Source organism: Lissotriton helveticus, chromosome 2_1, assembly GCF_964261635.1.
Source record: "Lissotriton helveticus chromosome 2_1, aLisHel1.1, whole genome shotgun sequence".
NCBI lineage: Eukaryota > Metazoa > Chordata > Amphibia > Caudata > Salamandridae > Lissotriton > Lissotriton helveticus.
Window position 1 is genome coordinate 1,255,262,456 of NC_136059.1, and position 23,571 is coordinate 1,255,286,026.

The 23,571-nt window shown below is 49.8% G+C and overlaps 1 protein-coding gene across 1 annotated transcript in view; it reads right to left on the minus strand.

The window, feature by feature from the left end:
* The window catches only part of METAP1 (methionyl aminopeptidase 1), a 360,683-nt gene that overhangs the window by 6,932 nt on the left and 330,180 nt on the right, over positions 1-23,571 (minus strand). The window contains exon 10 of the mRNA XM_078676209.1: positions 21,107-21,172. Coding sequence (XP_078532335.1) covers positions 21,107-21,172 — 66 coding nt within the window. The remainder of the gene's footprint in view (positions 1-21,106; positions 21,173-23,571) is intronic.

The window sequence follows — 23,571 nt, forward strand, 5'->3', positions numbered from 1 at the left end:
CTGGTATTGCTGCTGTCCAGCCTGCCGACCCTGTCCTCTGCCCTGTGCACCGTACCGCCTTTGGAACGGGCGGTAGGCCTTCCTTTGCTCTTTCGGCTTCTCTAACCTGACAGCCGTCAGGGTCTCAGCCTCCGCCTTCATGCGGGCCATCTCCTCATCCGCATGTCTGCCGAACAGGGTCGCTCCAGAAAAGGGTAGATTGGCGACCCGGGTCGCTCCAGAAAAGGGCAGATTGGCGCCCCTCTGTTGAGCTTCGGGCTTCAGCGACGTTAGACACAGCCAGGCGTGTCGGCGCAGGTTAATACCGTGGCAGTACCCGTGGGCTACCAACAGCGAGGAATCCGCAGCGGAGCTGATTATCTGGTTAAAGACCATCATCCCCTCCGTGATGATCTCCTGGAAGTCCTCTCTGCGTTCCCTGGGAAGATGTTCCGCAAACTGCTGCAGGGATTCCCACAATGCTCTATCGTACCGCCCCAATAACGCTGAGGCACTGGCGGCCTTCATGGACGTGGAGGCCGTACCACATACTCTCCTGCCCGCTGAGTCCATTAATCGACTCTCCTGGTCAGGAGGCACCGTTGATGATGGCGCGGTGGAATGTTGTTTCCTGGCTGCTGTCACTATCACGGAGTACGGTACAGGATCCTAACGCAGAAAGGCAGGGTCCGACTCAGGGGCCTTGTACTTCTTTTGTAGCCTTGACGGTGCAGATTTCGTAGAGGCAGGCGTAAGGAAGAGGTCCATGGCTGGTTCTTCTAGCCCTGGCACCAAAGGTAGTAGAGGACGAGACAGCGGTTTTTTAATGTAGGGTCTCGAATCTCACTGAGGTTGAGGGCGTAGGAACCGTCAGCGTGATGCCCAGTTTTGCCGCTCCTCGCAACAAGACCTCCTGAAAGGAGACAATGTCGTCCACAGGAGACACCCTCGTCCGAGGGTAATCCGAGAGAGTCGGGGAATAGTCCCTGGCACTGGATGACTCCGTGTGGCGGGACCTGGACCCGTCTCTCCTGCGGCGTCGTCTGGATCTAGTAGACTGACGATAATCTCTGGACCTGCTCCGTCCGGAGCGGGACCTCGGTCTCCTTGGTCTTGGCCGCTCCACTGGCCGTACAGGCACGGGTTGTGGAGGCTGAGACGGCAGCCTAGGCCTTGGAGGGCCTGAGGGTGGCGTAGGTAGATGTAACGAGTAAGACCTCGGAGGAGGAGGAGTGTGAGTCCTGGGAGGAGGTGTAGGTGTCCTCAGAGGCGGAGGAGGTGTAGGTATCCTCGGGGTAAGGCCCCTAGGTAATGGAGGGGCCGGTGTTCCATGCCTAAAGGGTGAGTAGACTTGTGTGCACCCCGAGCCCAGATACTGTTCCACCCTCTTTCTCTTAGGCTTCCGTACCCTTGAAGGGGACTTTGAGGCCGACCGCTTCCTTGACGAGCGACGGCGCCGCCGCGACCGTGAGCTCGTGGTTGAAGAAGAAGAAAGGCTGATGACGGAGCCTTGGGACTCTGTCCTGGCCTTAGAACGCCTTCGGGACCTGGACTCTCTTCTTCTCGACTCCGATCTGTTCCTCGACATCGAACGCGTCGACGCCGACCTCTTCGACGTCGAAGATCTTTCTCGACGCCGAGGAACGCCTCCGACGCCGAATGCAGAGTCGACGACGACCGGCGGTGTCACCTCGACACCGCCGGTGTCTGCTAGACCCATCTCGACGTTGGTGGTACCTCGACGATAAAGTTGTCTTCGACGTCGACCTCGTCTGAGGTCTTGACGTCAATCTCCTCGACGTCGAACGATGCTGCCGCTTCGCCCCAGAGCCCTGGGGAGACGGGGAACACATCGTGGTCATTCCTCTCGACGCAGACGTCGAGGCCGTCGATGGAGAACGGTATTGTTTTCTGGCCTTTTCTTTACTGGGGAGTCCCCGAGAGGCCTCAGCACGGGCAGAGGAAGGAGCCCCTTCATGCCCAGACCCACCATGATCACGCTGTCTTCACTTCTCCAATCCTTGAAGCAGAGACTTCTCCCTGTCCCTCAGGGTCCTGTTGGCAGATATCGCAATCCTCTGAAACATGAGAAGGAGGCAGACAATGAATGCACACCCTGTGCTTGTCTGATTTGGCCTTCTTTCCAGCACACTCTGGACACCTATCAAATAGGGTTGGCATATTTGATAGAAAGAGTGGCTAAACTTACTAGAAAAACACCAGCAAGAGCAGAAAGGGCCAAAGGACGTCGAGTGAAAGCACTCTGAACACTTTCAAAAGTGCAAAAAAATTAGAGCACCCAAAAAGGGAGAGCTCAATGCTCCAGGGTCCTGCTAGCAGGAGCCGGAAAAAAGAATTGAAAGTGGAGGGAGTTGCTGTGCATTCTGGGATACCAGGAGAGTTCTGGAAAGTTTCCTTAAAGGCACGGTATCCCTTTTTAAGCCACATAATGGCAGCCTATGGGGGCTTGTCTGTCCTGTCCTTCCTTCTCGATCATTCCAAGGATTTGGTGAAGGGGGGGGTGTTTTCCATTGTGAAACCTGGCTGACAGGTTTAAATGTGATATTGGTGGAATATCCTTTGCATTTCTAGTTCAAGTACTGGACAGTGTAGCCTTGCATGTATAGGCTACATTATCTGTCTTTAATTCTCTCGTAAGTGTCTATGCACTACTGCAAAGAAGACAGCTTAAGAGATTATTTTTGATTGCTCCAGGGTCCCCGCACATCAGCGGGACTATTCACTAGATTATGACTATACACAGAGATCCCCTACTACAGAAGTGGTAAAGGCGGAGAGGCGTACAACAGAATGCAACTCCACTCGCACACTTAAAGTGTCGCCGAGCGAGTGCCGCCTTGGAAATTCCAACGTGCAGAATTGCTGACATTGCGCATTCTCTTTGGTGGTGAATCGATCTAACTAAGGCTCTCCCCACTGTCGAAAGAGACCTTGCACCATCTCCGAGTGAAGACACCATTTGTGATCCATCATGGACCTGCGGCTGAGTTTGTCCGCCCTTGCGTTTAGGGAACCTGCCAGGTGTTGAACCACCAGGGATATGCCCTGATTTTCCAACCATGTCCAGAGGCGCAGGGCCTCTGACATAGGGTCCCCGACCCCACCCCGCCCTTCTTGTGGCAGGTGATGTGGTCCGTGAACACCTGCGCCACTCTGTCCCGGATAGAGGGAAGGAATGCTTTCAGTGCAAGACGAATCGCCCGGAACTCCAGAAGGTTGATGTGAAGCCCGGACTCCGCCGGAGACCAGAGGCCTCCGATATCCGCCTCTCCCATGTGGCCACCTGATCCCAGAAGGGATGCGTTAGTCACCACAGTGTGGCCTGGTTGGGAAAGGGAGAAGAATCTGCCATTGACCCAATCCTGGTTTGTGAGCCACCACTGCAATAGTTGTGCAGTGCCCGCCGAGATCTGGACGCAAATGGACAGATTCCCCGTATGCTGCGCCCACTTGAAATTCAGGTCCCACTGCAGAGCCTGCATATGCCACCTGGCATGATCGACCAGCAGCATGCAGGAGGCCATGATGCACAGCAGCCTCAGGGTCATCCTGACCAAAACCCATGATAGAGGCTGAAAAATCTGAATCATAACCTAAATATCGCTGTTCAGGAGGATAGACCGGAAACAAGTTTGTCTCCAGAACCACTCTGATGAAGAGGAGCTTTTGAGAGGGAATCCGGTGCGACTTCGGCACATTGATGGAGAACCCCAGCGAATGCAGGAGGACGGCCGTAGTCTGGATGTGGTAGAGGACTGCCTGGGGCGAGCCTGCTTTCAACAGCCAGTCGTCGAGATATGGAAAGACAATACCCTGATCTGCGCAGATGAGTTGTGACCACCATCACTTTCGTGAACACCCGAGGGGCACAGGTAAGGCCAAAGGGGAGCACAAAAACTGAAAGTGCTCATGGCCTACAGTGAACCGTAGATAACGCCAGTGGGCCGGCAGGACAGGAATGTGAAAATAAGCATCCTGCAAGTCCAACGATACCATCCAGTCTTCAGGTTCGAGGGCAGACAAGACCTGAATAAGCATGAACATCTTGAACTTCTCCTACCGGAGGCAGCGATTGACGTCCCTGAGGTCCAAGATAGGATGCAGGCCCTTGTCCTTCTTGGGGACCAGAAATTAGTGGGAGTAACAACCACAACTTACTTCTGGGACAGGAACGCGCTCGATGGCTCCCTTGGCCAAGAGAGCCGTTACTTCCTGATGGAGAAGGGCCAAATGATCCTCCGACATGCAGTGGTTTGGAGCCTGCTGCAGAGGGGGGTTGGTGGACTGGCCTGCCCGCTGGCCCCTGGAACCACAACGGTTATTCCCACGTCCCCGGCCACGCAATGGTTGGGGAACTTGCTGAGGCCTGTGGCTCTGGGTGGGCAGCCCTTCCGTAGCCACGAAATGGGTAAAAAGCAGACTGCGCAGGGTGGATGGAGAGGCCCAAAGACTTGGCCGTAGCCCAGGAGTCTTTGAAACGCTCTATAGCAGCGTTGTCTGCTTTGTCACCAAATAGGCGACATCCATCAAAGGGCATGTCCATCAAGGTGTTCTGGACATCCCCCGAAAAGCCAGTCTATCTCATCCAGGCATAGCGTTTAAGCGCTACGGACGTTCAAATGGCCCTGCCCAGAGAGTCGGCGGTGTCCAGCCCACAACAGATGGCAAACTTCGCTGCATCCCTCCCGCCGGCGACAGCCTGGGAGAGTATGGTCCGACCCTCCTCCAGACACTGAGTAGCACCTGCACAACCGTATTCCACACAGTGGGAATAACGGCCCAGGAGACACGAGGTGTTTACCGACCACAGTCCTAGGCTGGCAGAAGAGAAAATCTTCTTCCCAAGATGGTCCAATTTCTTGGATTCCGTTTCTGGTGGGGCGGTAGGGAATGCGCTTTTGGAGGTAGAGGCTTGGACCACCAAGCTCTCAGGGGTGGGGTGTTGGGAAAGTAAAGTTGGGTCACCTGGGGCCGGGCAATCATCCTATCCACGGGAGCCCCTGTGTTGGGCCTGGACCAAGTGCCTCACAGGATGTCAGTGAGGGCCTCGTTGAACGGGAGCAGGGACTCCGAAGAGCTCACGCCGGCTGAAGCACCTCTGTCAGGAGGTTAGTCCTGACTGCCACGGTACGGAGTTCGAGGTGGACAGCCTTGGCTGCCCTAAACACCACCACTGCGTACGAAGCTCCCTCGTCCGTAGCCACAGTAGGAGGAGACAACATGCCAAGGTCAGGGGAGGTGTCCAGACCACTGGCATCCCCCAGTTCCTCTTTAAAGTCCTGTCCAGATTCTACCTGATCAGCTAAAGGGTCTCCTGACCCTACCAGTCCTCCTCATCAACGGAGTGCCAATCTCGCTGGTAAGGGACCCCAGGAGTGAACAGGGGCACAAAACCCCCTTTCCGCGCCAGATCCGGCATCAGGCAACGTTGGTCCGGCTCCGTGACCACATCAGGATGGAAGCCGGTAATGGTGCCGGAGGAAGCAGCGCCGGTGGAGGTGTAATGAGGTCAACCAGTGCAGTCCGGATCTAGGCGCTGGAGCCATTGACAGAGAAGGCCCAGGCCCCCCAACCGGTTGCGCGGGGCCTGAAGGCACACCAGCGGGGCCGGGCCACCCAAAAATGGCATGAATCGCCTTGTAGAACGTATGAAGCTGGGCGGGAGTCGCTCCGGGTCCCAGAATGAGAGGGAAATGCGGAGTCAACTTCAGGCTCTGCACGCGGAGCCGTGGGAGGGGCACCACCCGCATCCCTTGTAGGAGCAACGGTGCTTCTTCGACTTCTTATGCTTCGAATTACCCAACCCAGACTGCGAAGACTTTGATGACTTGGATGAGTGGTGGTGGCCCGTGACCAGACTCTAGACCTTCCTCGCAACCTTCAACGGCACGTAGCCGACTGCCGGCGCTCAAGCAGCTTTCGGGACCGCCCCCACAAAGCCTTCGAAGCGATCAAGCGGCAGTCGGAGCATGACTTGAGGTCGTGGTATCGCTCCAGGCAAAAGAGGCACACGCGTTGCAGATCAGTCACTGACATCAGTTGGTTACAGGAGCCGCGTGCCTTGAAGCCGGGCATCCCTCATGCACCAGGGGTCGAAGACTCAAAACAGTCAACAAAAGTTGAGAACAATCAGTCAAAAAGTGACTGGAGGTATCGGTATTCCCGGATCTGCGCTGACTGGCACGGAAAAAGAAAGAACTGACGTCAGCGCACGAGGGCGGCGTCTATGTAGCTGCCGCAACGTCATACCGGCGACCACGACTACTGACGCCGAGCAGACCGATGCCACCTAATGCACAGAGGTAGTGCGGAGGAAAAAACGTTCCGGATCCAGTCTGACGCCTGGGGGTGATTCTAAGGTAAGGAATCTATAACTAACGTGATTCTTTAAGATACAAATAGCAAACGATACAACCCTTCACCTGAGATACAGTGGATCTCTTTATAGTCCCAAAGGCCTTTTGAACATCACAAAATGTTGGTAGTAAATATCTAGCAAAGTGAATGATAAAAACTAAATTCTGATTAAAACATTTCAGGACCATGACCACCCACACACACACACCGAAGCTTTCTCTGGGCCTCCCTGGTTCCGCATTGCCACAAAATTAACTTTAAACCTATTGGGGCAGTAGAACCTAAGGATACAAGCACAGAGGGTGAGCCAGCACATTCTTTCCTGGGTTCTAATTGCCAGCTTCTGAAAACAAGGCATGGAGCAGGTGTTGCACGACCAGCATAGCTCTTTATCCTGGCGTCTGCAGCGGCCCAATTGCCCAGCATTCTCCTGCTGATGCCACAGACTGTTGGGAACCTTGAGGCCTGTAGTCCTGGCTGCATTGTTCTGCCTACAGCCTTTTTGTGCATGAGGTCGGTCAGTATCCCAGTTTATTTCCTTGCCTTTTTGGAAGTCCCTCAGTGTGCTTTCATATGGTTTCTGCGGGTCTGCCTTCCGTTCCTGGGAATCTAAGATTTGGTGTATTGTATTGGTTTGGACTTCGTAATCTATCAAATATACATGTACATGTAGTACTAGGTCTTTATCGCAATCTAAACGTTAGGTGCTTAGTTTAGCTCCTTCACTCAGGAGATGTTACTTATGTGTGGTAGTGCTCCTTCTGGTAGGTAGTCTATCTAACCGCAGATTCCTCACCTTTAGAATATTCCCAGGTACCAGAACGGAACTGGAAGCTTCCACAGCACCACTCCTGTGCATCAATAGGTCGCACCGCAGAGCTCAACGTTGTTCCGCCCAAGAAGTGACAGAGCGGAGCCGCATGAAAGCGCAACGCTTTGCCAACCATACGCACATCAGTTTCTTTCTTAACTTCTTCCATGCCCTTGAACCCAGAGCACAAAACAACCACAGGTAATGTCTGTGGGACTTCTGGAATGGTACATGAAAGTATGCATCTTGCAGGTCCAAAGCAATCCTCTAATACCCTGTATCCACGGCAGCCAGAACTTTGGCCAGCGTGAGCATTCTGAATTTGCACCACCATAGGGAGACATTCATGGGAGAATAGCTAAAATAGGTCAAAGGCCTCAGTCCTTGGGTGTGAAGAAATAGCGGGAGTAACGGCCAATCTCTATTTGCGAGTCAGGTGCCCTCTCTTGGATTGGTTTGGCTGTACAGCCTGCCCCTCTTGCAGCAAGATGGACAGGCGCTACGCTGGAAACCACTCCAATTTGAGTGGAATATGCAGTGGGTCAGTAAGGAATGGAACGGCATAGCTTGGTTGAACGATCAGGAGGACCCATCTGCCAGATGTGATAGTGTGCCACCGTTGCAGAAAATGTTTGATTCGGCCTTCTACAGGATGGATATGGGCTGCTAAGGGTAAACAAAGAAGATTTGGAGATTGAGCCATAGATGTAGGTGACTGGGTATATCACTTTCGAGGGTGACCTGCCGGATCCTCAATTAAGTGCTACGCAAACAAATGATGGACGGAATGCTGAATAAATCATACATTCACCCTAGTCAAGAGATCTGGGTTAAATCCATCGTTCTTTTGCTAACCATGCCACCCCAGTTTAGACCCAGCCATATGCAAATCAGTCTGGAACCTGAGCTTCATGGGAACAGTCCAGACCGAACTGCCAAGCCACAATAGATTTAGGCCCAGATCGCTAGACTGGGGTGAATGTATGACATTGTTCTGCATTATGTCCATCAATTGTTCTTTTTGCATTTGTCACCCCGAGTGAGACTGGAATGCCCAGACATGGGTCCCGTTCTCTCCATGCCACTGGAGTCAAGCTATTCTGGCTGATGAGGGCTGATGAGGGCTGAAAGGATGAGGGCCTGGCTGTTCGGGCTGGACTGTTCCCATTGGGCGCAGGGTCAAGACTACTTTGCATATAGCTGGGTCCAAACTAGAATGCACGATGAGCAAAAAAACCGATGGATTTAGGCCCAGATCTCTGTACTGGGGTGAATGTATGACATTTTTGTGCATTCTGACCATCAATTGCTCTTTTTGCATTGATCCTCAATTAAGGGCTGAGGACTGCAGCTGGAGTATGGGCTTCTGGTGCTGCCGGTATGCCAAACGTACAAGTTACTTACCTTTGGTAATGATGTATCTGATAGAGACTATTTCAGCTGCAGATTCCTTAATGTAGAATATCCCCCAGGCATGAGACTTGACTCGGAAAACTTTCTTGCCCAGCATCCCTGCCCACCAGGGGGCGCTGCCATGCGACTCCGCCCGACGTCCTCCGCGGGAATGACGTCAGCGAGGTCACATAAGCCCCACCCAGGCGCGCTGACGTCAGTTTGCTTCGGAGAACTTTTCTGCGCCACAACGTGGAGCCATCACAACAAAACTGAGGAGAGCATGGGAACAGTGTGCGAAAACCATAGAACAAATAGAGAGAAATAAAAGGCGAGGCACACCACTTGACAGCCCAAGGGACCAAAAGGCGACAACAGCGGGCAGGGCAGAAAAGGAGCAGAGCACCACACTAAAGAACAACCCATACAAGCCACGACGAAAGCACCAGGTGGCAGTAAAGCACCAGAAGGCTAGAGCAGCAAAGCCATAGCAAGAAAGCACAAAGTACCACTCAGTTTAACCACCCTGCAAGCCAAGGCTAGAGCCATCCTGAAGGAAAAGCAGGTGAAAGCGCCTCGACAGAAAGAGGAAAAGAGGAAGAAATTCCGCAACTACAACCACAAGGGGAAGGGTCACACCCTCGGGACAGAGGAGCAAGTAACCCAACCCCAGATCACCATGCCAAGAAGGGCATACCTCCTGAAAGGAGGAGTCAAGGACAGGAAACTCATCCGCGGAGCACAGTGCCATCTGAAGGGAACAAGAGGCCAAGGACATGTAAAAGGACCCCCACGACGAAGACCATGTGGGGATCAGAAACTCCAACAACAGAGGGAAAGAGCAAGATAGGCCCCCACGCTGAACAGAAACCAGCTGGAGGGAAGCCTGACCGGAAGAAAACGAAGTATACCCACAGAAGACAAGGTACCCAGAGGGAGGCAACTGCAGAAATCCAAGCAGAGGGTCCTCGCAAAAACGGGGAGGAAGGGTGAGTCGTGAAGGAATCTGCGGATAGAGTTGTCTCTACCAGATACATTGTTACCGAAGGTAAGTAACTTGTACATCTGATAGAAACTACTAGCCGCAGATTCCTTAATGTACAATAGATACCCTAGCCATACCCAAAGGGAAGGAGGGTCTGCGAAAGGACCCATCAGCCTGGACTCAACACAGGGCCCTGATGGGATGAGTCAACCGGCCAGGGAACAGAGCCCTGTCCCCCCAGGCAAAAAAGAACCCCCTCATCCGGAAGACCACCTGTCCCAGAGGGGATGCGGGAGACGAGCAAAGAGGCGGCCCGCCCTCCCCAGAAGGAGAAAACAAGGACAAGGTGAAGGGAGGCCAGAGCACCCTGAGCCCAGTCAAAGTACCAAAGATCTCCACCAGAAGTCCCCTAGGCAAAGGCAACGCTGAGGAGCAGAGCACCAAGAAAGAAGAGCTACCCAGAGACTCCAAGGAGAAGAGTTAGAACCAAATCAAGGGAGACGGGAGAAGAAAAGGGACCAAAGGCACAATGGTGCAGAAGAACAACTGGTCTGCACTGGCATGCACAGCCAGCAGCACGGAACGGTGCACCAGGGACAAGCCAGACGCCAGCCGAATTTAGAGGCCGGGAGGGCCAAGAAGGGCCTGGACACACCCCCACGGGAGGGGCCGTCACACACAGGCCCACGAGAGAAGTGGGGCCAGGCAGAGTTACACGCAAAAACCCAGACAGCAGGCCAGCCCAGGCGAGCAACACAGCGATCCAGAAGGACAGACCGTGGCGCAACGCAAGCCACTCCAAAACCATCAGTAAGAGGGTTGAACCTGCGACGCCACGTAGAGCAGAGGCCCGAAGGACGACCACACCTCCCAGCACATGAAGAGCTATATAATAGCTACCAATACCCCACATACGGCATGTTACGTCCCAAGACATGGGAACCCTCTTAGGATAAAATATCCGCAGCAGAGGACTAACTAAAAGAACTGCGGAGGACCCGCAGACAAGCCAATCATCCAACAAGAATACACAGAAGGCCTAATCTCAGGCCAACACGGCTTAAGCCAAAACCACCATCAGAAAAGGGCCGAACCAGCAGCGCCAAAGTCCTAACAAAAGGACCGGAAGGCAGAACAATCACGCAGAACGCACACACAACCGGGGCTACTCGCCACAAGGCCCCAGAACATAATGGAAGAACACCTCCCAAAAAACAGAATGACTTACAGGTCACTTAAGGGGAGAAGGAGGAGGAGGGCGAAACCCCGCCAGAAACCTCTGAATGGCAGAGTCCGCAGGGCCATGGAACAAAAGAGTGCCATCAAAAGGAAGGTCCACCAGCCGTTCCTGAACATTCTCCAGGAACACACTATCCCGCAGCCAGGCATGCCGGCAAAGGGCCACCGAAGAAGCCATGGTACAACCAAGCACCTCCGAAATGTCCAGAGCGGAGCGAAGAATGAACAACGCCAGTTCACGGCCATCCAATACATGGTGCCGCAGATCAACACAGGCACCCTCCCGGGAAACGGCAGACGGAAGGGACTCAGCCGAATCCCACAAGCAAGAAGTGGTCCTAGCCAAGACACACAGTATTAAGGGCCCGCAAGGCCGCGCTGGTGGAGGCAAAGATATTGCGCCCCCAGGAATCTAACCAGCGGGCCCCCGTGATGGGGGAGCCAACACTGATGGCAGAGAGGGAAAGGCAGTCTGCAAAAGAGGGACCCTGGTAGAGGGGTGGAGGGAAAGACAGACTGGGTCATGCAGCGCAGGACGGTGGCGGTGCAGAAGGTGTTGGGGCACCGGGTCCCCCGTGGCGCGCCGCCCCTAAAAGGGAAGTGTGGAGCAACGCCTCGAAGGGAAGAAGCAGCTCCCGACCACCAGAACCCTGATTGAGGACCTCCAAAAGATGATGCGTGGGGAAATGGGCAGCTGGATCGCCCAGGCGCAAGATCCCTGCAGCCGCGGAAACAGCTCGAGCGAAGGCAGCGCCAGCTTCCGTAGGTCCCAGCGGTGGTGAAAGCAGCTCTCCTCTGTGGGCGACTGCTGCAAGTTAAGGCGGCCAACCCCCAGTCCAACCGGAGGAAGGAAAGGCCAAGCCCAAAAAGGGTGAGAGGGGGTTGGGAATCGAGGAATGGGGGACCTGAGGAGTCTCTGGCGAAGACTGCGGCGAAGAGCCATCTTTAGAAGCCGCCGGGGAAAAAGCCACGACGCGGTGACCCGTCTCCTGAGAAGATGAGACCATCAACCGCCGAACCTCTGGATAAGAGGGGGCATCCAAAGACTAATCCATGACTATGCTGGCCCGGCGATGTAGAGTCCGCGTCCAGCGGCAGGCCCACACCAACCAGTGTCGAAGGAGATGTCGGGACGACCTCGGCCACAATGCACGCCGCAGAAGACCGAGGCTGGGTCGGAACCGGGGCGGCTAAGGAACGGCGCCAAAAAGGGGCCGACTCGACCTCAGACGAGGCAGCAGTCTGTGTGGAGGGACAGCAGGGGCCCAGGGACACACCCTTGACTCTTAGCCAGCCCCTGCGGCGCCGCTAGGACCAGCCGCTAGCGGCGCCTGAGCGGGATCACCTCGGCCTCTGACAAGGCCGCCGCCTGCCCAGAGGCCCAAGGAGGACTCTGGGGCACGCTGCGATGCCACAGGGACCCCCGCAAGGGTTTGCGGTGAGGCAGAGGCGCCGTGGTCCGAAGGAGGGAGCCCCGAAGGGTCGTACCCCGACGGCATCACATCCTCCGAACCTGGAGCCGAACCGGTCAGCGCCGGAGCAATAGTCCCCGCATGCGGCAAGGGATCTGCAGACGTCCCAGGAGGAGAAGGAGGAGCCAACGAGGCCTGCAAGGCTGCCGCATAGGCCTCCATCTGGGCTCTAGTCACCCTGGACGCCGGTAAATGGCGGATAGGACGGCGACGCGCGGGGCCGCACCACCCACCGAGTACCCACGCCCCGTGGGCAAACTGCGACACTTACCAACAGGTGAGCGACGCTCTTGGGGCCTGGTAGAAGGACGATGTCGGAAATGCAGGTGGCGGTTCTTGAAGCCGTTCGCGGGCGACAGGCGTGGTGACTATGCCGACCTGGACATGCACGCCGAAAGGAGTTTCATCCGGCGCTACCGCTGGGACTTAAGCTTCAGTTGCTGACACGCCTCCCAATCTGTGGAGTCGTGGTGCTCCCCCAAACACCACATGCAGATGGAGTGAGGGTCCATCGCTGACATCTGGCGCGCGCAAGACGAGCACGTTTTGAAGCCCGAAGGCATTTGCACACTGTTCACAAGAAAAACGCTCAAGGAAAAAAAAAAAAAAGGGAGGCCTGAAACAGGCCAGGAGTCACCATTCGGGTCCGCGTTGCATGCGGAAAAGAAGAACACTGACATCAGGGCGCCAGGGTCGGGCTTATGTGACCTCACTGACGTCACGCCCGCTTTCGCAACAAAGCGGGTAAGGTCCTAGCGAACTACCTGAAATACTTCAAACTCAATAGATCCATTACCTCAGATAACAATAACGCTGGTGTAACACTCAAATCCCCCCCAGGAAATTCTAGAAGTCTTCCATAAATTCTACACCGACCAATAAACTCCAAGTACCATAATCAAACCGAAAGAATGCTCTTCCTATTTAAACGCTTTGACCCTTCCTCTTGTCTCACCAGAGGACAGAACTCTCCTTAACACCCCAATCTCTTTTGAGGAGATGGTTTCCTGGTCCTGATGGGTACTTTATGAAATTCTTCAAAACCTTCTCCAACTTTTTGCCCCCGCTATATTTTACAAGACGGTGTCTCTATGGGTCTTAAGCTGGTGGCGACTTATTGGCATTGTTAGTCAACACTATAGTGCATGGAACTCTGGCTTCCCACTTGGAGTACCCTGACCTGCTTCGGAGTGTCTACCCCCATGCAAACGGCGGCCATGATGGAACACAGCCTGGGGAAGTCTGTGCTGCAGTGTGGTGGCGGAATTGTAGTGCAAGGGGACGCCCTCGAAGGGGAGAGTGGTGGAGATTTGGGATATGGCGATCTTCTGGCGGCTATTCTCTCCCTCCGTTACGTTCTGGCGCACTCTGCTCAAACCCTGATCGACAAGGTGGATGATATCGTGTGCGCACTGGGAGGATTGCGAATGGCTGATTCGCAGGTACATTTCGATTGTTCTTGTTACTCGTCCGTCTCCATCAAGATGGCTGCCCGATTTCACAATGGCGGATCTGAATCTCCGGACCTCCAAAACTTCCATGCTGCGGATGTTGCATGCCTGGGGCGAGATGATGACCTCGGACTGGAATCGCGACGAGAGTACTTGCCCCTAGCCATACTCCTCATTGCCCGGGGGTCGCCTCGGGTGTTGTCGGATGTTGCCATTTTCCCTCCTGGCTCGGCTCCGCATTGTGACATGGGGATGGTTCATTCTGTGCCCGGGATGGGATCATTGGGTTTGAGCGTAGCTGCCATTATTGGGTGGTTGTACCGACTTGCCACTTTTGGGTTGATGTTCGCGTTTTTTCGGGACACTTTGGTGCACGTGAAAAAACGGGACAGGGATGAACGCTTCCTATTATTGACTGATGGGTTTCTCGTTGCTGACCGAGCCAGATATGTGATGTGCTGATTTCTTTGACTATGCACTGTGCCGGCTTCGTGCCTTGTGAATTGCTCTGCTGGTAATGTTTTTTGGCACCGGACTCTACATCCCTATTGATCCATGGGAGGGTGATGCTGGGGACAGACATGTGGGATGTGGATCGCTATCCTTGCTTACGATGTGGGCTGCCTTTGTGTTTCCGACTTCTCTTGCTTGTAATGCTTGCCGCCGCCGGACGTTATGTTTAGTGCTGTTGACTTTGCGGGAGGGTGGAGCCGGGGGACAGGTGGTGGACTCCTCCCCGCTTTTCCTTTCATGGGAGCTTAGATTAGGTTTCTTCTCTTACTTTCTACATTTCGGGACTCCTTTTATTGGGCGACAGGCACACTGCTAAGGGGGGGAAGGCCGTAGCCAGTGCAGAGGTGCAGGGTGGGGGGTGGATGGGGGGGGGGGGGGGTTTGTTTTTATTTTTGGTTCTATGGGCCTTCTATTCTTTTTCCTCTTTTCAGGGTTTAGACGTTTTTCTAGGTGGTGCGCAGCGATTCTGGCGTTTTTGTTGTATTGTGCAATTGGCTATCCTGATTATTACAGGCCGGAATCACCCTGTTGTGCTATGTTATCCTGCTCTTGTCTATCCTTCGGAACGTAAACTTTTAAAATTAGACCTCTGTATTCCTGGACCAGATCCTTCGCGTTTCTGTATTGCAATATACTGTATTTGCGAGCCCTGGGCTCTTCGCTGTGTTGTAATTGCGGTTTCTATCAATAAAGGTCTTTAAAAAAAAAAAAAAAAAATACTGTTCTGAAGAAACTCACAACAAAGGAGCGCCCTTGGATGCCATCATTGCCCACCAAGACACAATTACTATCGACAACATCCTCCCAGTGGACTGGTCGGATCATCACATGATCTTGTTGCACATCAACCAAAGAGTCCTATCCCTGCCTCCTGTTCAAGATCTCCCAGATCCCCCTGGACGTCATGGAAGATAGGTTAAAGTTGCTCCTACCCAGCGACAAAGCTCTATCCACAACAGACCTCACCTCGCTCTATAACACGAATATGGTAATCCTTCTTGACCAACTAGCACCTTTGAAACTAAGAAAAAAAAATCCCCCCCCCCCCCCCCCCCAAAAAATAAAAAATAAAAAAATCGAACCATTCTGTCCAGATCTTGGTTCGACTCGGACACTAATGAAGAAAGGAGACAACTAAGCTGCAGAAAGACGATGGAGGAGCTTGCCCACTACCTTCCATCGCGGCAAACTCAGAACTACCTGGAAGAAATACAACAATCATATCAAAAACAAAAAATCCATGTATTTCCGCTCTGCTCTGAATAGCACAAAAAACAGACCCAAGGAGCTCTTCGGTATTAGACAGCAAACCTCCAAACCGGATACTTCCCTGGGGCAGGCCTCCAAAGAACGTTGCGACAACTTCGCCAACTTCTTCAATAATAAGATCTCCAAGATCGAGTTCTCTCTGGTTACCAACCGCTCTCCCCCCTCCATAGAAGCCTGGATGGGGTGCTTGGTAGCGCTCAGACAGTCAAAACTTATCTCCACCTCTAAACCTTCATCTCACTCCCTAGACCCCCCTTCCTGCTCAACTCACCAGAAAACTGAAACTCTCCCTAGCCCCACTGTGGTGCAGGATTATTAACAGCTCCCTAAAAACCGGAATCGTCCCAGACTGTCTGAAAGTGGAACAAGTCACCCCATTGCTAAAAAAAACAGACCTGGACATAAATGACTTAAACCACTTCAGACCAGTCTCTAACCTTCCCCTCCTTTCCAAAACCCTAGAAAGATGTGTACTCCAACAACTAACTCCGCACTTGGACAATACCAACCTCCTCGACATACATCAGTCCGGATTCAGGAAAGGGTACAGCACGGAAACCGCAACCCTCAACGTAATTGATGACATACACAAATCACTGGATTCAGACCAATTCTGCCTCCTCATTCTCCTAGACCTATCGGCGGCATTCAACACAGTTGATCACAATCTTCTCCTCAAAGCCCTCGAAGAAAGGGCTGGTCTAGACGATGTGGTCTTCAACTGGTTCTACTCATTCTTGCCCAACCGCTCCCAAAGAATCAAAATCAGAAGCTTTAAATCCGACATTCACCCAGTTAAGAGGGGAGTGCCCCATGGATCAGTGCTCTCCCCTCAACTCTTCAACATCTACATGAAACCCCTCTCCACCCTACTCAAAAAAGCTAACATCCCCTTCCACCTCTACGTTGATGATACCCAAATCTACTTGGAAATCTCATCTGAAAAGAAATTCATAGACTCAATGAAACACTAAAGGAAGTGCAACGTTGGCTGTCAAGCAACCACCTAAACTAGAGCCTGTACAAAACCAAACTACTCCTCACCCTGAGCAAAGAAGAGAACCCACAAATGATCAAATGGTTAAAAGATATCGATGCGCTCAATGGTAACCTCACCCTGGCTGACTCCGTCAAATAATTAGGCATCACGCTAGACTCCAAACTAGACTTGACCAAACATATTAAGATCTCGGCGAAGAGCGCTTTCCTTAACCTGAAGCTACTAAACAAAATAAAACCTTTCATTCCATCCAAAGACCTCAAACAAGCCACCCAAGCATTGGTGCTGTCAAGACTTGACTATGGAATTGCAATCCTCTCGGGAATAGCCAAAACACATCTTGCTCCTCTCTAAACAACTCTCAACGCGGCTGCCAGAATGGTCACTGGAATAAAGAAATTTGACCACATCTCTCCGGCACTAAAAGAACTCAAGTGGCTACCAATAGAAATGCAAGCAAACTTTAGAACAGCCTGCCTCAACCACAAAGCCCTTCACACAGGCAAACCCGAATATCTGGCGTCCAAACTTAAAAAAGCAGGTCATAACAGGAACCTCAGAAGCTAATACCCTACTTCTGATCCCACTAAAAGCTCGACAACAAAAAACCGTTGACAGTTCCTTTGCCGGAAATGCGCCCAAAATATGGAACTCTATCCCCCCCCACATCAGAACTATTCCTTCCTTCCCTAAATTCAAAAGTCAGCTCAAAATCCTTTTCTTCGACTGCTCCTTATCTAACAGATAGGAGCAGCTCGGAAGGTCTGAAGTGACATTGCTCCTCTCCCGGATGCGGAATGCCAAGATCCTGTAATGGAACTCATCATCATTCTCCTTACTACAATTCGTATCCTGAATGTCTCGCTTTACTGTATTATGTTTTGCTTTCTTTTGCATTGCTCTGTAATTGTGGTCAGGCTAGCGCTGTATAAAACTTCCTAAATAAAATAAATACACCTTAACAGGTCGAGTTTTCGGTTCTGCCGCAAAGGCTACAATAGTAGTTATTACCAAAGAAGAAAAGGGCCTCTTAAATGTCAGAAACTTCAGGTCGATCTCGCTAATCAACATTGATTACAAAGTTTGCGCAAAGCTTCGCCCTCGTGGACTGGAGAAGGTTATATCAAAATTGATTTCCCCATCCCAAACTGTTTTCTTGAAAGGTAGACTCACCATGGACAACATCAGTGTTTTTTGTCACACTTTAACTAAAGCTCGCTCAGCCTCCTCCTCAGTCGCTGCTTTGGCCTTTGCCATGGAAAAAGCCTTCAACAAAGTCTCATGGATATTCCTTTGGGGAGCATTACACAGAATCCAACTCAGTGAGGACTTTATTCGTATGGTTAGGGTTTTGTATGCAAACCCAGTAACAAAGGTTGGAGTCAATGAACACCTATTGAACTCCTCTCTAGCTCAAGGCACTGGACACTGGTGTCCTCTCCAGTTTTATTTGTATTGGTCCTCGAACCCCTACTCTTGTTCCTTAAACACAATCATAACATCAGGGGTGTTCATTTTCAATCTGGCAGACAAATGGTAGCGGCCTATGCCGATGTCTTTATCTTTACTGAACAGGCAGATATAGCCACATCCTACATCATGACAGAAACTGAGAATTGTTCACATGTATTTGGCTATTCACTTAATCTCTCAAAAACAGAGGTCTTTCCCCTGAATATCCATGGTACAACTTAAATCCTGGGTAACTCAAGCCTGAAATGGCAACCCAGTATTTGGATTGGCAAACTGTTGAACGCCTGGTCCCCAAAAAACATTACATGGTTGGGTTGAGCGGATACAGCCAAAATGATTATCACAACTTTGATCAACTTTCTCTCAAGTATGCTTCCCATGAATCTCTACCCCGCCTTCTTTAAAAAAGTAGACAAACACATTTTGGATTTCCTTTGGAAAGGAAAGAGCTAGGATATCTAGTTCTGCCCTCAAACTGAATAAATAATTAGGTGGTCTCCACCTGCCAGAGTTCCCAAGATATCAGCAGGCCTTTCTGAAATCTCAGGCTGGCTGGTGGTTTAGGGAGGCGGATGGTCAATCGTTCCTCTGGCTCAAAATCGAATCTACATTGGTATCGCCTCTTCCCTTATGCTCCATCTCCACCAGCCGTGACCCATCGAACCTACCTCTTACCCACACACTCTTCATTATTGCCGATACAAACTCTGCCCTTCACCGGATTGATAAAACCCAAAACAACCTTCCTGCTGACACGTAGTTTCTCTCTTGAACAACCACAGAATCAAGTTGGAGGGAAAAACAGTGTTCTGGAAAAAGTGGTCTAACAAAGACATTAATGCCGTTGAAGATCTTGGCACATCCTTAAACCTATCTCCTTCACAGATCTGTGCTCACTCTATGACCTCCCCTCGTTGAATTTTATAAATTCCTGAAACTGAAAGGTTCCATAATTAAACTACCAAAGCCGCATAGCCTGCATCTGCCCAATCTACTTGGCAACCTTAAGAAGAATTGGGGCAGGGGTCTTCAAACAGGGTGTAGGGGGCGCTCAGGCCAAACGCAGAATTATGCTGATGACAGTGCTTTGTTTTCAGTGGAAACAAATGAGCAGCAATAAGCTGCTCTGTAATGGGCCATTACTAACATTAGTCATTTATATTCTGGCAGCGAGGGGTCGTCAAAAAGGAAGGGACTCCTAATATTCTTTAAAACCCTACCTTCTTTTCTAATAATCACACTGTGGATACTTTTACAGGTTAATCAAGCCTGCCTGACCAGAATAGTATATTTGGCAATCATGTATTTGATTGCATTCTTAAAACTGAAACAGAACTTAACTGCAATGTTTAAATAAGTCTAGACATATTTAAACATTGCCAGTTTCATAGAATTGTGAAACATGGGGGTGGCAGATTTATTTTCCACTGGGGGCTCAGCACTAAAAAGTTTGAAGACCACTGGATCGGTCACTCCGCTACTCACATCTATAAACTGCTTGAACCACCTAGACTACATCTCCTCAAACCTGAAAAAGAAACTATCCCCATACATCCCAGAAGAACTAGCTCCACACTTCAGACACCACCTGGTATAGAATCTGGCACTTTCCCTTTATGGCTAAAAACACCTCGGCATTTACACAATCAAGATTCAGGACAATACACCAAACTCACTGGACCCCTTCCAGACTACATAAGCTCAGGCTCTTACCCTTGGATAACTGCTGCCGCTGTGGGGGGTATGTCCTGGCTCTCTCGAACACATCCAAAATGGTTAAAGCAGTATGGACCAAAATCCAACAGGTAATTAAGAATATCTTTATGACCTCGCTCAAACTATTGTTCCTCACCATAATGCTAGGTGTGGCTGCATCCCTCACAATATTGCCCTCCCTCAAGAACTAAATCTTTATGACCTGATGCTAGTCCTGGGTGCAATCCTCCGATTGGAAATCCACCATAGAGATACCCTTTAACAAATGGTGAAATATCTTGTGCTTCACTAGAAGCGCAGACAACATAGTATTTAAGAAATGTCACCACTCATCCCATACTCACTCCCTATGGAAGGTGGACTACCCATAAGTGCCCTATGTCCATTGCATCTCTCACTTCCATCTACAGAGTTGCCTACACACCGCAAACTACTGATTAGACCTACCAGTGTTGCAATCATTACTAATATACCCTCTTCCTGCTCCCTCTTTCCCTTTCTCCTTCTCCTTCTCCCCCTTGCTTTCACTCCTAACACGCTTTTCTTGTTTATTTAGGGTTTAGTGTTCAGATGCGATGCACTCAGGACCACTTAGCTCGCTGTTTATGTACTCTTTGATATGACCCCTTGTTAATATTCCAGCATATCCGAACATGTCAAAATGTACTATACCACAAGTGTATATTCCATGCCATTGTTAGCTCATCCTGTAAGCTGTGTTGATATTTATAGTTGAAATCCAACCTACTTACCGTCTTTATCTAAATAAAAATTGGTTGAATAAAAAAAAATGTGCTATATACAAACTCTTTCCTATCCCAGTATCCAGCAAAATTGTCACATAAAACCTCTCACTTTGAAGTCTGAGACAGAAGAGTAAACAAGCGCCCTCAGAAGACGGCGCCTAACATTTGACCTCGATCTCTGAATGCACAGCAAATTTTACTTTTACTACTTACCTCTATGCCATTTATATTTTCACCATCTTTTAAACCCTCTCCCTTAACTTCTCCCTTTTACTTTCTATCCTTTTATGTGCCTTCCCTGCTTTAATAGTCATACATCTACTCTCCTGCTTTCCTCTTTTTTTTTTATTAACTTTTATTACTCATTCCCACCCCATTATATTTTCCACCAACCTATACATCTGCCTTTCTTTTCAGGACATGGGCCTTTTCCATGTGGGATATTATTTCATAATTTTGCCATTTCTCTACCTTGTAGTTTTGTCAAGCTGACTTTCCTCAGATTAGAAAACCGTCAAAAATGATGGCATACCCATAAGATGCAAAAAAGAAATAAGAGCATCACAGAATTCACTGTTGCTGTGCAATGGAACATTAAACAAAAATATCTAGAGATAGCAAAAAGAAAAATGATAACGTTATAATAGTCATGGATTATGAAGATCTGTTGCTTTTTACTTACCTTCACAAATCATTGGTTCAATTGTAAACACATGGCCTGGCTTTATAACGCCTACAGCTTTATTTTCTGAAAGAAACAAAATACTAGTAAATAACGGATTCTCCAGAGAAAGAAAGAGCAAGTAATATATCAAATTTGATAATGTTTTCTCATTTGATATTTCAAATTAGGATATCTTTGATCTTTTACCCTACTCAAATTGAATAAATTAATTTCTGGATATCTTTCAATTAATTTATACCTACATATATTAAAATATAAGATTAATACATATATGCACTTTTTTGTATACAGAAGATTTTTTTGTAAGTTACGGATTCCCTTATTAAATTGATTGGGAAGAAAATCCCCATTTAATTATTTTTTTTTAGGTGCAAAAGATCAAAGAAGGGTAGCTAGCCTACCTACGTAAACTAGAAATTGTGCGACAGCGACCTACCGTAGACGGTAAATTAATTTCTGTATTTCCCAGAAACATACTTTAAACGACCAGATCTAGGCTAGTTGCAGTCATTGTCTCTTAGTGTAGTCTTTCCCAAGGTCAGCATGTTGCATATATAGCAAGGGCTGCAAGAGTATGCATGAAACATTGAATTTTGTTCTGATCATTTAAATGAGCTAGACAATTTTGCCAATAACATCTTCTACTCACTAAGTGTCACTGTATTTGTCAGAATAGCTCACCACTAAGCTGAACTCCCTTGTTAGCAGTTCAAACAGAATTATGGTGGATTATAGGACTTTTACCAGTCACTGGTTAAGTATCCGAATATTTAGAATAGCTACTCGTTTCTTAGAGGCACCATGATGTACTTCGTCCAAGTGATGATAGTCATGGGTAGTGGATGCTGGTAATATTAGCAGAGAGGGAGGCGGGTGGACTACATACGCACACATACTCACACATGCACCGACACTGGCTCACAAATTCATTCATTTATAGATACATGGACCAAACATTAAAAAACATAAAACTTATCTGCGCTGCGGCTTGGGAGGGGGTCTCATTGGCTGACCTTAGCTCAGCCAATGAGAACAGGCTGGAGTCCCTACTTCTTCACAGAGTGTGATGGGGTCAGTGAGATTGCTGATCCCTCCCACCGCCCCACTCCCTGATGAGGTGTCAGTGATTGACACACAGCCCTGGGCGCTGCAGGGTTTAAAATGGAAGCGTCCAGGTCCGAGGCACTCAGTGAGTCTCCTCTTCGTCATGAGGGGAGGGCCTTGAGGCACTTTTGCCAGGCGGGGAAGGTGACACCCTCAGGGCTGTGAAATTCTCACAAAAAGGAGCTCAGAGGGAAAAGAAAGAACAGGGTTGCCCTCCACTCAGAAAACGTCAACAACCACAAAACCCTGTCTCTTGACAGTCACATAAAACAACACAGGATGTCTGAAACCTTAATCTACACAGTGCTTCCACCAAATAAAATTGGAACTTAGCAGAAAATATTTTTTTTGCAAAAAAATGTGTGGCGAACAGAATGACACCTCACGGGAACACCACCCTCGGGGTAACTGGCAAGTACTCACCAGACTGGGCCCCTTTTCTCATCACTGGTCGTCATTCAGTTAAAAAAAGGAGAACAAAAATGTGTCCAAACAAAAAACCAAGATGTGAAAAGTGCGTGGTAGCAGAACCTACAACTCTGCTCCTGTGTTGTTCTATGTGACTGTCAAGAGACGTTGGCCAATATTTCCCCTTTTTTTAATAATTGTTTTAATATTTCTCTAAAAATACCAGACGTATTGCAGTAAGATACCCCTGAAAAAATGACAGTAGATAGGGGAGTGTAACAGTGATCACTGACATGAGACTGATCTGTTGCAAGGTATACTGACATAATCTACGCCCAAAAGACAGGGTTTTGTGGTTGTGGACTGTGAAATTCTCAGCCTGGTAAAGTTCAACTTAGGTAGACAGGTTATTTCGCATTAAGCGCATGTACAGCTCCTGTCTGCCTAACCTGAACAAGAATAGTATCTGTCAGACTGGCCTTTGTTCAGCCTGACAAGACACTATTTTTGTTGGGGAGTGTTGCACCTCGGCCCGTAATAACGGGCCACGGCTGGTAATGGGAAAAGACATAAAAGCGCAGAAAAGAATTTTATTTTAAAGAGCAGTTTTTCAAAGCCCATTTCAAAGCTGCTAAAGATAGAGGCATTTTGAGAAGATAGGGAGTGTTATGGGTGGTATTGATTTATATCAATAGAGAAAATAACATGAATGGCAAAAATGAAGCAGACATTTAGAGTGTTAAAGCAGTTAGTGTCATGAACATGGAAGTTGAGGAGGGCTGAAGACTGATTGTCTGAGATAGGTGCAAAAGAGGCCATGGGTAGATTTGAATACCAAAATGAAGTGTAGTACACAGAAAGCCTGGACTTAGCACCCCCTCAGCTGCCATCCAGGGGTTCATCCTGACTTTAACAGATTGCACTTCTGGCACCATTTTTACTGGAAACAC